We start from the raw sequence: 15,078 nt of genomic DNA on the forward strand, positions 1-15,078 counted from the left end.
TTGTTTGTGAATGTGGATTTAGACAAAATTACTGAATTTTAAAAAAATTATTTCTCATTAATTTTATTGAATGTGATTTAAAAAATTTTTTTTCACATTTTAAAAATAATAATATGTAGCTTTTCGAAAATTAAAGAATTAAATGTATTAAGATTGGTGGTCGACATCAGTACACTAAATACGATAAGCATCATGTCATTGATTTAGGCTAACACAATCTAAAATTTTGATATATGATATTGATTATTAGCTAAAAAAATTAATCAACATGTTTTATATTTAAGAAAGTTTTTTAAGTTAACGAAAAATTAATTTTTGTATATTTTTTATAAATATATTGTTTTTTAAATTTAAATATCTATTCATTTTTCACTAATTTTTAATAATATCATCCCGTGCATCGCACGGGTTAAATACTAGTTTACATAAAACCACAGTGCAATCGAGGCCCACTCACAAAATTTTCAAGCCAGATCATAAAATATCTCGTTCGTATTCAAAATTGTCAAATTCAAACCGAACTCGAACGCTCAAATTATGTTATTCAATAGTTCGAAAGCTTTTATATTTTATTGATATAATCTAATATTCTAAACTATTCAATTCACAAAATTTTCTTAATATTCGGATCGTTTTGGTTTGCTTGCACCCCTTCCTAAAACAGATAGAGTGAAATTTAACTACTAACGTACAACGTCGTCGTCTTGGAAAGTGATCACGAGAATCTCACAAATCTAAAGAGGAGATGGTGGCCATAAAAAGCTTTGATGATGTACACTATCACCAACCTCGCCTTAATCATAGGTTCTCACCAGCAATTTTCAAATATTTCTTTGTCCAAGCTTTCTTAAAAGAGAAGTAAAATCTTACCTAGATAGAGTGGCAGTTAGCAGTTGGCAGTTCTAAGTGCCATGGTGTACCTTCGAAGCATCAAAAGCAACTCGATGGATGGCAAACACTTGATGCATTACCAAATATCTTCTCTTCCATAGGACGTTATTTAAGGCATACAATCACCTCAAGTCTTTGTAGTCTTGCATAGTTTTCTTACCTTTCTGTCGTAATTGAGCATGGTACTGACGCTCTCAACCACCAGTATGATCTGCAATGATACAGATTTTGTAAAGAAAAATGAGAGATCTCTAGGGTTGACATGGAAACATCCTCATTGTTGCCTAATTCAACTCCCAAGATGTTATTTTCTTGCATTGCAATCTACCACTAAGCAAAGACGAATATATCATACAAAATCTTTCATTAGCTTCAAATGTTCCAAATTATCTGACAAGACAAAGGTTGTTCAGCATCAATTAATCTCAGTTATAATCATTATATAGATTGAAAATTTTATTTATTTATTGCACAGAACTTCTCATTCTCAATTAACAAACCCCCAAAATCTTGAAAAATATAATTATTCAGTCATTGTTTCAATATTGAACAATGGAGACGCGGGCTCAAGCCTGAAATCCAGATGCACATTATAAAAAATTATAGAGAGTTAAGAAACCTGGAAGCAAGCATATGCCATTGCAGTTGCAAAGTAAAAGTTCGCATTTCCAGTGCCCTGAAAATGTGAAAGTAAATAAAAAATATGGACATCTACATTAACGAGTTAACAATGACTTTTAATCCAATACTTGTTCTAATACCCAATTGGCAGATATAAATTGTGTAGATGCATCTATATCCACAGGCACATACCCTCCAAATCCATAGATTATGCATCACAGGGCTCAAAAGTGAAATCCCAACATATCCACAGAAGAGGAAGAACGAAAATTTCATTTCTGCATACACAGATGATAAGATGTCAGAATTTTGATCGAAATGAAAGTAAAAGCAGCATTGTTATTGAAAATGTACCTGCTAGCTCATTAACAAACAATGCCAGTAAACTCAAGTACAGAGCTGAATCTCCCACCTGATTATTGGTGCAAATGATCAATAACAACAGACTGAATAGGTGCAGCATTAAACAGCAAGCCAACCATAAAAGTCTAATACTAATTCCAAACACGGCAGTTAATCAACATTACAAGTTCTATGAATAACACGTGCAATGAACAAAATAATTGATACTCAACAGCCCATATATGTTTAGATGATTTAACAGCACATATGAGCTTAGTAACATCTTATATTTCAGACTTTCCGTGAATTAATGATTAGCAGGTTTTATACACCCTGCTAACTTCGAAAGCCCAATAAGAGGTAGCCCATATAAAGCAGTAATTTTGAGATGACATGTGATCCAGGCTGGTTTAGATAAAATTTACATGCATGTTTAGAGCCATAGACTGGAGCTTGGCTATATATTTTTATATTAATGGCTCGTGTTCATATAGAATATATCTACCATGTAAAAATATCCATTGCTTTATTTCCAGGAAAGTTCTACAAGAAGGTAATCATGTGCCATAAATCACAAGCATAAAATTATAAATGCCGCAACAGTATATTATAGATTGTAGGCAAGCTAAATTAAAAACAGAAGTGCATATGATATCTTTGAAAAACACAGAGGCAGATGGGAAACTTACAGAAGGATAGGATTTGAGCATTGAAGAGATTGCCAAGTAAACAAAGGCCAGAAAGCATGGCCTGTGATATAGCCGTATGGCTAATGGCAATATCATGAATAGGATGTTCACATGAAAAACTATCAGGAAAAAACTTCTGAAAAAATCAAACACTTCTGCAAAGAAGTACCTGCATCAAATTTGTCAGATACTTTATAGCAATGGGGTAAAAATGAATGGCTAAACAAAGAGAAAAATTTCGCTAACACCAAATTCACATGCCACTAACCACATAACACCAATATTTGGAGATAAATCTTTCACAGACAAAATAAATCCATAAGTCCTGCAATTGGATTGATAGAAAAACAGATAAGCAAATATATTATGAAGGAGATCTTCAATAAAGAATGGAAAATCACGCAATAAATAAATAGTGATGAAAATTATATGGAATGAAACACCACAAGATAAGGTCATAATTTTACTTCAAGATACTTGGCGACCACAAACAGAAAGCATCACACCTTTTTTTCCCAGTAAAAAAAGGGCCACAGAAGAGTAAATGAATGTATCAAATTTTGTCATTTGATTACTAGCATGGTTCGCCGGAACGGCCGTTATGCGGCCGGAACGGGCGGAACGGAACGGGAACGGTGGCCACCGTTCCAAAGTTCCAGGCCAAATCGTTTATTGTTTTGTAGCGGCGTTCTGCGACGTTTTATCGGCCGCATAACGGGAGAACGGAACCGGAACGGTGGCGCGGAACGGGTTGGTGTGGAACAATGTGGATTTATCAATGTGGATTTATCAATTTCCCTACATTAGGATTGGAAGCTTGAAAGAAACGTGTGTACTCTACTTTTATCTTCTGAAAGTTTAAGAAAATTTCCAGCACAACTGATTTGAGATGTTGAACTCTGCAGATTTTACTTTGATTTCAGCATGACTTACGTAGGAGCAGGAATGATTTGCTCTCACACAGTAAATTTGTTCTTGCTATTCGGAGCTGTTCTTTCTTGGGGAGTCATGTGGCCGTTGATCAGTGAAAAGAAGGGAGATTGGTTCCCTCGAAATCTCAAGGAAAGCAGTATGAAGAGTCTCAATGGTTACAAAGTAAAGCACTCATTTGATTTATCAGGTTTCACTCACTTCTGATTAAAATTTAAATAATTGTGTCATGTTCATCTGCAGGTTTTCATATCTATCTCCCTTATTCTTGGGGACGGTCTTTACAATTTTATCAAGACATTGTTTGTTACCACTAAGAGCATTTACACTACATTTAATGTGGATCATCTTAAATCAGGTGAATCAGAACTTTTACTCACAACCCTTTCTTTTTTCCCCACCGCATAACGGGAGAACGGAACCGGTATGTTATAATTTTTAGTGTGTATTTCTTATTGTGCTATTATTGTAAAATAGTTTTGTATTGATATATTAATTTGTAATAACTTCATATATTTTATTTTTTAGTATGATGTAATTTATATTTACATTTTTTTACCAATTTTTTGAATTTATTAATTTTTTTATACAACCGTTCCGCAACATAACATTGGAACTGGAACGGTAGTTGCCGTTCCAAGCACCGCAACCGTTCCGGCGAACCATGATTACTAGATAATGTCAAGCTTTTAAAAGAAAAGCAGTGAGAGTGCAAAAACTACAAGGTAAAGTTCTAGTAAGCTTCTGATGAATATCTTGGGTAAAAAATACTAGAAAATCTTGTTCTAAAGGATAGATCGTAATTATCCCCTAACAAAAGACAGACGCAAAATAGGGAAGAAACATCAAAAGTAAGACACTGGTAGACCATTACCATTGTAGAAACATCAAATATAAAAATACTACAACTTTCTTTAAAGTGATGCATAAATTAACAATATCCAATTAGGAACTAGGTATTTTATTTGCTAAGAGAGATATGCGTATATAACAATTTACACATTTAAGAGAAAGTTCCTGAAATGTAATACACCTTAAAATTAGCATAGGTGCTCTAAAAAGGACACAACTTTGGTGGATAAATTTATTCAGCATGAGAGTAGATCAGTGATTCAGTACATTTTACAGAGATGTGAGTAATGTACATAAGCTAGTATTGCAATGCCAACTTGTACCTGTTGAACATCTCTCCTAGACCACCATACTCTCTTACAGAACTAGCACACAAGAAAAGCACATATGTTATCCATATGCATGCCCAACAAAAGAAGAAAATGACTCTCCTCCAGCAGAAAAACGAAGTTTCTGTTGGTTTATTTAGCAATGTCTTGTGTACATCATGTTCCACTGATTTCTCATCAACAATTTGCAAATTACTAGGCAGAAACAATTTTCTTGGTGGTGCATCCAGACCATAACCTAACAAAAAGATCACCTGGAAATGAATGAGACAAATTACATAAATAATGAGATTTATTATCTGCTGTAGCTTCATAAACACAAGTCAGTTATTTGATAAATTATCCATGAAATATACCGGTATGACTAAGACCAAAGGATATAGAGATAAATGTGTTGCTACAACCCACCCAAAAGCTGCCAGTGGTGGTAGTCCTGTGTGCATCAGTAGCAAATGACTCAGTTAGATTGTGTTCAAGTTCTCATACATAGTAAATGACTCATAACTCATTTAGAGTTAACCGCATTTCTTAGACCAGAAAGATATTTAAAAATGTTAAACTAATGTCATTAAATCCTCCAAACTCTTAACCTGACAAAGTCACATAATCTGCAGGCATCTGGAGAATAAATCTATTCCTCACGGTTTAAAGAATCACTAAATAACTCCAGGCATAAAGAGTTCAATAGATGGAGCATTTAGATAAAAATTGTTCTTTTTACCCTTGATGCTAAAGGCCAAATATCTTTAGACGATACTTATCTCAGTAATTTAAACGAGCACCTGATTGTGAAAGTCGTATAAAGGAAACTTAAAGATGAAACCATGCACAAAGGAAGTATCAGATTATTTCTGATGATATATGTGGATTCTAGTCCACGATACTATCCTAGTGGCGAGAAACAGATACATGAATGCCATGCAATGTTTAACTTCAGTACCTAGAAGAATTGGAAAGCTACTTAAATTTATTTATACACAGTTATTCAAAAACAAAACAAAAATAAAGGAAATGAAGTAGTTGGAGATAGCTGCCAACAAAACTTCTCCATAATCAGCAAAGGAAACATGAGATGCCGCGTGTGTCTACCATGTGTTCATCATGGACAAAATCTAACGAAGCCACATGACTTGAATTGATTTTCAACAGAAGAGATACATAGTGATTAGGTAAAAATTATGAAGATTAATGCCTATGCTCATGCATCATTTCACTTACCAGCAGATGCCCCATAAAGTGACAAGATGACGAAAAGATTGTCAACAGGTGACGTATTGAAACCAACGCAGGTGACCATTGTGAATGGGTTCCATAAATATACGAGGGCAGCGATATCACCAGATGGTAAAATATCTAGAGACACAGACAAAGTAACCCATCAATGTGGTAGAGAACAAATAAAACAGGATGGTCAGAGTTTGAAAGAGGAATGCAGCCACACTGACTAATTTGCACGTACGGATGTACCTTTATCTTGGAACAGTTTTTCAAGGCCTAGAGATTTCAATTTTTGGACATGTGAAATTTCAAGCATGCGCCCAGTTGCACGGATAAGAATTGCACTGATAAAATCTGCAATCACAAAAACCAGACTATATCCAAAGAATGTTGATAATTCCGTGCTAAATTACATTTCAATAACTGAATACGAAAGAAAATTTAAAAAACAGGCAGAACATACTACTATTGCTTTCTTTTGGACTAATATAGCTTCAGGTAACATAAGGAGCTTTTAACAGATTTTTTATAGGATATTACACCATATACAGCTACACATTATGCACAGCTAAACACACAGCCTAATGAAGTACTAGAGGCTTCATTACATTTTCTTTGGATGGAATCCAGACATGGAATGCCAGTGTCAGAATAAGGGGAGAAAACCTTCATTATAGACACTATTATTCCAGGCTTTACTTGCCCTAAAAGTGAAAGATTCTAAAATAAATACTTGATCTGTTTCTAGTCATCAGATGATGTCATAACATGTCAACTTCAACAGAAAATTTGTTCAACTAAACATTGTCAACTCGGACATTGCATATCATGTTGGTGGGAAGATATAATTGAAGGAAGTACTAATTAGGAACAGATGGATACTTCATCAACCATCGTCAGCTTGGTCTCGTTATGGAATAAAAGTAGCACTGCATATTAAAGTTAATAAAATACGCAAGATGTTTCTAATGGCTTGGAGACCTGAGGTATTTGATGGGAGGAGACACAGTTCAAGCCAAATATTCTTCTAGTAGATTATGAGAACACTCGGTTTTAATTTTTTTAACACCTAACCATCTAATCATTTACAAAGTTATACGCAAACCTGCACAATGGCATCATATGTTCAACACAAAAAAACACTTGCATACATGACTGTCATGAAACCAATGGAAAGAGATAGAAAAATTCAATACCTGCATAAGAGATGGTTTGGCAGTCCATCAGTTCTGCATAACCACATTCATATTCATTAATCTTCCCTTGTATCATAGGAAAACAGACTACACAACTCGTATCTTCACATTGTTAACTTAAAAGCTTTGAAATTTTACCTTTTCACAGTCAGAGGCCCAAGAATTCCGAGCAGTAAAGGGGAACCATGATACATAGAGCCTGCTCAATACAGCAACCAAAAATCATTACATTATATATGAGAATTTCAGTAAAACTAAAAAAATAATAGATCTTCAGCAAATATAAATGAAACTCACGAACCTTGATAAGGTGACATTGATAATTGCTTCAACCAGTAGCCTTCCGCCACTACAAAAAGTACGGTCCAACAAACCATTTGTCACATACGTTGAGTAACACGAGAAAATAAAAAATAATTTAAGTAAAACATAGCGAGAAAACGAAGTTACGGCGGCGGAGGCTGGTGACCGGAGTGGATACTTCGGTGCGAGACGACAGATTGAGGTTTTCGGAGAAGTAAGCCAGAATCAACCTGAAAATGAGTGATGCTGCGGCGATTTTCCAAAACCCTAGCTTCTTAGAGTTGCTTCGATTCTCGATTTTCTCCTCCATCGGTGCTCTGAGAAATGGTCGCCCTGGGTTGCAGATCGGGAAGTGTACAGTCGCCTGGGAGAAGCTACTGATACTATATAAAGAGGAACGTCGTCGCTTTTTTACATTTATTTGTGAAATATTTATTTTGTTGTTGTATTTGTATAGTTCAATTTATGTAAAACTAAATTATAATTTTTATTTGATGTTTTGAAGCTTATGATGATTTGTGGCTAAAATAGGAAGAAACTTGACCTCAAAATTTCTTTTTATTTTTTAAAGTGCTGTTTTAAAATTTATCTTCAAATCCAAATTGGCTAAAACAGGAAGAAACTTGACCTCAAAAATTCTTTTTTTTTTAAAGTGTTGTTTTAAAATTTATCTTCAAATCCAAATTCAATTACATTTATTGTAGATTTATAATCATTTCGTAGGAAGATTTATAGAAATAGTAACTATTTCTAATCATTATATTGTATATAGGGGTGTGATATTTCCTATGCAACTTCACTATCCACACAAGTGGGAATTGAGTCTAAGGAGAAAAAATTACTATTGAGATCTAAATCATGTCTAGGGTGGAAACGTACTTAATCAAGTCGAATATGACGAATTTTTTATGCTTGAATTTGTTCTATTCGAGTTCGAGCTCGATTCAAACTTCAAAAATTATAAAACTTTTGGTTTAAATTTGATTCAAATTACAGATCGGCTAGAAAGATTCGTAAATGTTCACGAACTATTGCTCGAAAATAAGTACTCGAAAGGCTCGAAATTTATTTATTTAATATATAATCATACTATATTAATAAAATATTAAGGCTCACGAGCGGCTCGAGAACTATCGAAGTTCGACTCGAAAAAAGTTCGAACGTGTTCGAGTTCAGCTCGAATATGAATCAAATATTTTTCGAGTAGGCTGGAAAAGCTCGAGAATCGGTGGGTTCGTTTGCCCCTAATCATGTCATTTCAAATGCAAGTATTTAATACTTGAGTAGGTCTATTGTACAATGGTCTCATGAATTTATATTCATGAGACGACTCGACCTGGTCTATACCTGCAGTAAAAAACAATATTTTTGAAATAAAAATAATATTTTTCATGGTCGGATCAAAAATCTATCTTATGAAATTGACTCATGAGACTGTCTCACATGAGTTTTGTGTTAATATTTATCCACGTGATCAAGTTGTTCCACAATGTTGTTGTAAATTACTAATATCTTACATGTGCGGCTCTAGAATCAAATCGACCTTTTTTACCCTTCATTAAAGAATGAAGAAAGATAAAAATAGAATTTATCACCCCAGCTGGATAAACTAATCATGATTTAGTAAATGGTAAAATGAATAAACAATCAAAATTAGAAAGGTTGTCACTAAAGGCCCCAACGAGCATTTAATGCATTGTATGATGGAGAGAGGTTAATGATAGAGGTGGATTTTACTTGTTTTTCATATCGTGTTTTGTTGCATTGTGTTGCATTTATCACTGAGATTTCGTGCATTTTGTGTTGTTTTAGCATAATCTATATCTTTGTGTCGCTCATGTGTTTAGTGGTGAAAATGCAGGAGAATTGTGAAGAAACTGAAAAAAGAGGAAGAAAGTCGAGAGACCTCCGCCCGGGCGCACATTTGCATCCGCTCGGGCGCGTTCAAGCTTGGAAAAAGAATTTTAATCGAGAGACATCCGCCCGGGCAGAAACTTATGTCCGCCCGGGCGCGCAAAAAATTCTGGAAAAAGATGTTTGTGCGAAACACATCCGCCCGGGCGGAAACTCTTGTCCGCCCGGGCGCGACTGTATTTTTGGAAAATATCATGCTCGATTCCATTCCTTAATTTCTGAAGGAGAATGATATGGTAAGGTCGAGGGGACGACTTCAAGGGGACTCAGACTTGATTTTGCAGCCGCCACAAGCTTGCGGAGAGCACTTTGCGCTTGGATTGAAGATTTGAAGTTGTCCGAGCATCGTTTCTTGCGTTTTTCGTCACTTCTAGTATTTCTTATTTAATTTTAGCATTTGAACTTTGTTTTATTTATTTTGATCATGAATTCTAGTAGCTAAACTTTATTATTTGTTGGGATTAAAGGGGATCCTACCCCGAACGTTGGTTTGAATTAATTTATATTTCGGTTGTGCGTTATTCTTGATTTTACTACTGTTTCATCGTGTCATTAAAGCGTAGCTAACTTTAACGACGTTTTCATATCACGAGTGAGTTCGAGAGAATAACAAGTGATAGGATCGAGTAGTATAATCCGCGGATCTACAATTTACATAGATATATGAAATTGGATACGTGCCGATAGTCATAGTCCTTAGGGTCGAAAACTAGGGGATTTCATAGATCGAAATGCGATTTGCTCTTGACAAATAATTAAAGACATTTAATTACTTCATTGAGTAGAATTAGTTTGGCATAGCTCGAGAGAGTGTGTTCAATAGATTAGGAAATCCTGTCGGAAGCGTAGATCACGATCGAACGAATTAATTAAGTAACGAGGGGTAGGTGAACCGAGATTCCCAACAAATCCATTTCTCATTGAATTTTAACTCAACATTTTAGATTAAATTCTCATTCATTACTTGTTGAATCATTTTAATTGCGTATTTATTTGAGTATAGTAGGAATAATCACACAACTCAATTTTCGTTGCTAAATGTTAAATAACTGAAAATAATAATTGTTAAAGACAGTCTTCAGTGGAACGATACTCGTACTCTTGTACACTATATTATTACTTGACATCGTGCACTTGCGATTAATTTTGAGCATACAACATCATATTTTTATTGGGGATTTTACTGTGCAAGTTTTGCTCGATCAAGTTTTTGGCGCCGTTGCCGGGGACTGTTAATCTACAATTTTATTTTTAGTTATTTTCTTTAGCATTATTTTATTTCTCTTGAGATAACACTTCATATTTTATTACAGATATCCCTTCCAGTGCATGCCAAAGTCACTTGACGTGGAGCTTGAGTTCGATCCTGAAATTGAAAGAACTTTCCGCAGGAGAAGACAACAACAGAGGCTTAAAGAACTGATGGAGAGACACGAGCCAGAACGTGAGGAGGAACACCGTGAAAATAGACAAGTCGAGATGCCGCGTCGCATACCAATGCTGGAGTATGCCCAACCTTCTTTGGAGGGTGCACGCCCTAGCATTGTGAGACCTATCGTGCGGGCAAATCACTTTGAAATCAAGCCAGCCATAATCCAGATGATTCAGAACACAGTCCAATTCGGAGGAACTGCAATAGATGATCCAAACACGCACATCGCGGATTTTCTTGAAATCTGCGATACTTTTAAATTCACTGGAGTTTCTGATGATGCTGTTAGGTTGCGTTTATTTCCTTTCTCCTTACGTGATAAAGCTAAATCGTGGTTAAATTGTTTGCCTGTAGGTTCGATCGCTACATGGGAGGACATGGCGAAAGCATTTCTTATCAAATACTTTCCCCCCTCCAAGACCATGAAGCTGCGGGCAGACATTACAATAGAGTTAGAGCCGCAACGCAATTTATGGAGCACCGCAGCGCTTGTTTCTCACACAAATAGCGACGCAGCGCTGTGGTGGGAGCGGCGCAGCGCTTGATGTTCACATATGGTCAGCGTCATGGCGCCGGGATATAGCGCTTAGGCGCTTAACCAACGCTATAGCTCTACCTTGTAGGCGCCTAGGAGCTGGTCTAGGGATGGGGGAGCTCTAGGTTTAAGTGCTATTGCCTCAGTTGATTATTAATATGTCGTAGGTCCAAGCTTAACGAGGGTTAGATTAGAAGTTACGAAGTTTGAATAGGGAACATTGAACTATGGTTTAAGCAAGGTACGTGTATTTTATTTCGTGGGAAATGTCCATACTCCATGTCAAGATTGTCTCAGGGTTCGAGGTCATGGTTTAGTATGTTGATTAAAAGTAATCAAGTCCCGAGTGGTCTAGAAAGTCATAAGTTATTTAATTACTTCGGTGGTGAGTTTGATTGATACGGTTAAGTTATGGAATTTTAAGTTGTTGAAATAATATATTAGTATGTATGTGCAACAGTAGCTTAAGCGAGATCCAATGAAGCCCTCAACGCTATGTAAGTATGTTCGACGTGCAAAAAGAAAATGTTTTATGTTTTTGAGGTATGTGATTTGTCTTGTGACCAATTATAAACAGGTTAGAAAGTCGGAGAACATGTTCGGGGACCTCTCCACCCCGGTAAAGCATGACCGGGTTATGATCAGGATTGGGAACCGGTAAAGCATGACCAGGTACCAATCCACCAGGTAAAGCATGACTGGGGATCTTATGTATGTAGCAGTAGACATCCCTACCAGCCAAGTACTGTGGTTTAGTCTGATCAGGTGCATTATGTTATGGGTCACTTGCTTTGAAACATTTCTCTACGCAAAATGATGATGATTTTGTATGTTTAAGTATGTATGATGAAGCATGTTTATGAAATGATGGCACGTCTATGTTTATGTAAATACGATTACGTAAGTATGTCAGAGTTTTAAGTATATATGGGCTACTTTAAAATGCATGTGATTTTATTATTCAGTACTTGCTATTCTCAGTTTATACATGTTGAGTCTTTAGACTCACTAGACTTAATCGATGCAGGTGAGGACGAGTATGAGGAGGCGAGAAGCGGGGACCAGTGAGTTGGCTCGGACGGTGTGGAGGCCTAACCCGAGGATCGCTTAAGTTTTCAAGAATTTTTATGCACGTTAAATTCATTCACTCGGATTTTCATGAAATTATTTTACGTGGGCTAAACGAGTACTTGTTGCAAGCTCTTTTACCTTACAAATATTTAGGCAAACATTTTAAATGCATTTCATTTTGAGAGTTTATTTCTTTTATAAGAAACTTTTTTATTTGTCGCAAATTTTAAGTATGTGTAAAAGTACGTTATGTTACAAAACGACTACCCAAATCCATCCAACTTAACATGACACCTTAAAATATACCCATAAAAATATCTTAGATGTAAACTTAAGCTCCTCGACTAAATTCTCAATTCGTTTTAAAATTTAGACGTGCGATTCCATTTTAACCCGAGTCGACTAAAAAATTAACCAAACTTGAATCATAGCTTATTAACACATAACCATACCCTATACAACCCAAATCAAACCATTTAGAACCTTTGAACAAGCCTAGAACCTTGCTGGAAATTCTGCACTTATTTTTTGAAACCCTAGCTTGATCACACCTTCAACTCCTTCATTCCTAGCCCTTGGCCGACCCAAACAGCCCCTATGACCCTTTCTAAACCATGACCGAGCCCCTTAGACCTACTTAGACCAGCCATAGAGAGCCATGCACGAGGACATGCATGGTTCTCCATACAAACTCGCTGCCAAAGTTAGGTTGTGTCATAGCCGTGCGCCCGCTGCTCCTAGCCCCTCCAGCCTTGCGTGAACCACCATGATTCGATGCTACGATGTCTAACATGCCAAGAACATCATATATGATGTGTATTCGATTCCAACAATATCATAATTTCAAGACATGTCCAAACGTAGTAAAACTTATGTCCAGTTGTAGCATACGTTGATAGGAACACAGTACTGAAGTCGGATTCAAAATCGAGCGGACAAATTTTACACAATCGAAATCTAAAATCACGCATGTGAGCTGGCTTCGTTCCTCCGTTTTTCCCTCTTTTCTTTTCTCTGAACGAAGGCTTGTATGTAATATATATTCACACGTTGCATGTAAAGGTTAGGTGGCTTGCCCTTTGTAAAACACGTCTCGTGCATATGCGCGACCATCCTCGGCGCATATGCGCGAGACAATATGCCTCAGCGCGTAACATGCACAGCGCCTCGCGCATATGCGCGCCCTCAATCTGCGCATATGCGCGAGGTCCTTCAACTTTCTTTGCAACTCTCGGGTACCCTCGCGCATATGCGCGGATACACGTCGGGCATATGCGCGAGGTTCTCTGCCCCCTCCGCGCATATGCGCGAGGCTTCCACCTCACACATACATCTTCTCACACGTTACCACAAATTGTGTCTCGGTTGGCCCCTTTCATAATCACATTAAATTATAAATCAATAATCGTTAATTAACAGCGATTAATTTCCGGGCATTACATTTCCCAACCGAGACACAATTTGTGGTAACGTGTGAGAAGATGTATGTGTGAGGTGGAAGCCTCTTTCATAATCACATTAAATTATAAATCAATAATCGTTAATTAACAGCGATTAATTTCCGGGCATTACCCGTTTCGTGCAATCTTCTTGTCTCATTGACTACTTCGCACCCTAGCCATTGTCTAAGTCAATAATTTCATTATTTTAATCAGTACCATTTAAGTATAATGAGTTTAAAGACTCAACAATCATTGTCAAATATTAACAAATATATAATAAAATATTATAACATATATAGGACGTGATCATAACATAAACAGAACTTGCTATGCTTTACGTGATGAAATATGATGCAAATATGTAACTATCATTAGAGCACATGCTTAAAGGCTCATGATCATGTAGATAGTTGTGCAACCTAGGTATATCATTTGGTAAAAACCGCACGAACCAAAGCCAATACACATGTCATTTGCGCTTTTTGGAAAGGCCCTCTCCGGAGCTCATCCCTAGGTACTAATCTCATACTGTCACCATAAGTACACTTGTAACATCATAAAAATAACATTTTCATGTTCATTAATCGCACGCTCATAAAAATTTCATGCTTGTAAAAAAATTAGCTATCTACAAGAAAAGTAAGAATGTCCCATATCTTTTCATAAAACATCATGCTTTCATACTTAAAAAATAACTTTCGTGAATATAGAATTTAGGCCATCATACAATACATATTGTTGGGGATCGATGTAGAGTTTAGAGGGGGAGATGAATAAACTCTTTCCTTTGACTATAGTTTTTGCAAAGGATGCTAGAATCCTGTTAGAGATTGTAGATGTTCTTGTTCCAACGTAAGTCCAGCAGATCACAATAATAAGTGCGGAAACGATCTAATGGAGTAAGGTGAAAAAATAATAACAGTAGGCAGTAAAAGAGTAGTTGTTTCCGAAAGTTCGAAGATAAAATCTTCTACATCTCCCCTTCTTCTGTTTCCAGAAGATATCACTAAAAAACTTTGGATTTTACAGTACACACCCACTTCAGCAGGACTTATCATTTGCCTACTGAAACTCTTAGTGTCTCAACACAATAAACAGACAATACAACAAAGTTATGGAAAAGACTCTTTTCCAGTTTACAAACTCTTCTCAAATAAGTAATAACGCGATAATGATTGTAGAGAGAGTAAGAAATAGTCAGCACAAAATGATCTCAAAGGATCAAATAACTTAAGTGAAGTGTGTGCTGCTTTTCTGTATGTTGAGCCTTAAAGATGATAAGAAAATCTGAGTGCTCAAATCAACGTCCGTAT

General features: G+C 36.2%; 1 protein-coding gene across 2 annotated transcripts; it reads right to left on the bottom strand.

Annotated features, from left to right (window-relative positions):
- Window positions 1-851: 851 nt before the first annotated feature.
- Window positions 852-7,800, bottom strand: LOC140813820 (uncharacterized). Of its 2 annotated transcripts, none has more exons than XM_073172571.1 (14): window positions 7,519-7,800; window positions 7,370-7,417; window positions 7,207-7,267; window positions 7,069-7,101; window positions 6,122-6,246; window positions 5,873-6,007; window positions 5,011-5,087; window positions 4,649-4,908; window positions 2,812-2,868; window positions 2,544-2,712; window positions 1,867-1,924; window positions 1,705-1,790; window positions 1,511-1,567; window positions 852-1,102 (listed from the first exon to the last, which is right to left on the bottom strand). In XM_073172571.1, exons 1-14 carry the CDS (start codon window positions 7,679-7,681, stop codon window positions 1,019-1,021), a joined length of 1,413 nt encoding a protein of 470 aa, XP_073028672.1. In that variant the 5' UTR covers window positions 7,682-7,800; the 3' UTR covers window positions 852-1,018. The 2 variants fall into 2 exon arrangements, with proteins under 2 accessions (XP_073028672.1, XP_073028673.1); XM_073172572.1 differs by having other exon boundaries at window positions 6,122-6,226; window positions 7,519-7,618.
- Between the last annotated feature and the right edge of the window lie 7,278 nt (window positions 7,801-15,078).

The sequence above is a fragment of the Primulina eburnea genome, chromosome 15 (assembly GCF_022965805.1).
Source record: "Primulina eburnea isolate SZY01 chromosome 15, ASM2296580v1, whole genome shotgun sequence".
Lineage (NCBI taxonomy): Eukaryota > Viridiplantae > Streptophyta > Magnoliopsida > Lamiales > Gesneriaceae > Primulina > Primulina eburnea.

Bases quoted from the DNA above. Each gene is read 5' to 3' on its own strand.
- LOC140813820 (XM_073172571.1), bottom strand. From the start codon at position 7,681: ATGGAGGAGAAAATCGAGAATCGAAGCAACTCTAAGAAGCTAGGGTTT. The intron at 5,088-5,872 runs GTAAGTGAAATG...TGATGCACACAG, and splicing joins ACTTTATGGGGCATCTGCTG to GACTACCACCACTGGCAGCT. The intron at 1,103-1,510 runs GTTTCTTAACTC...GTATCATTGCAG, and splicing joins TGGCATATGCTTGCTTCCAG to ATCATACTGGTGGTTGAGAG.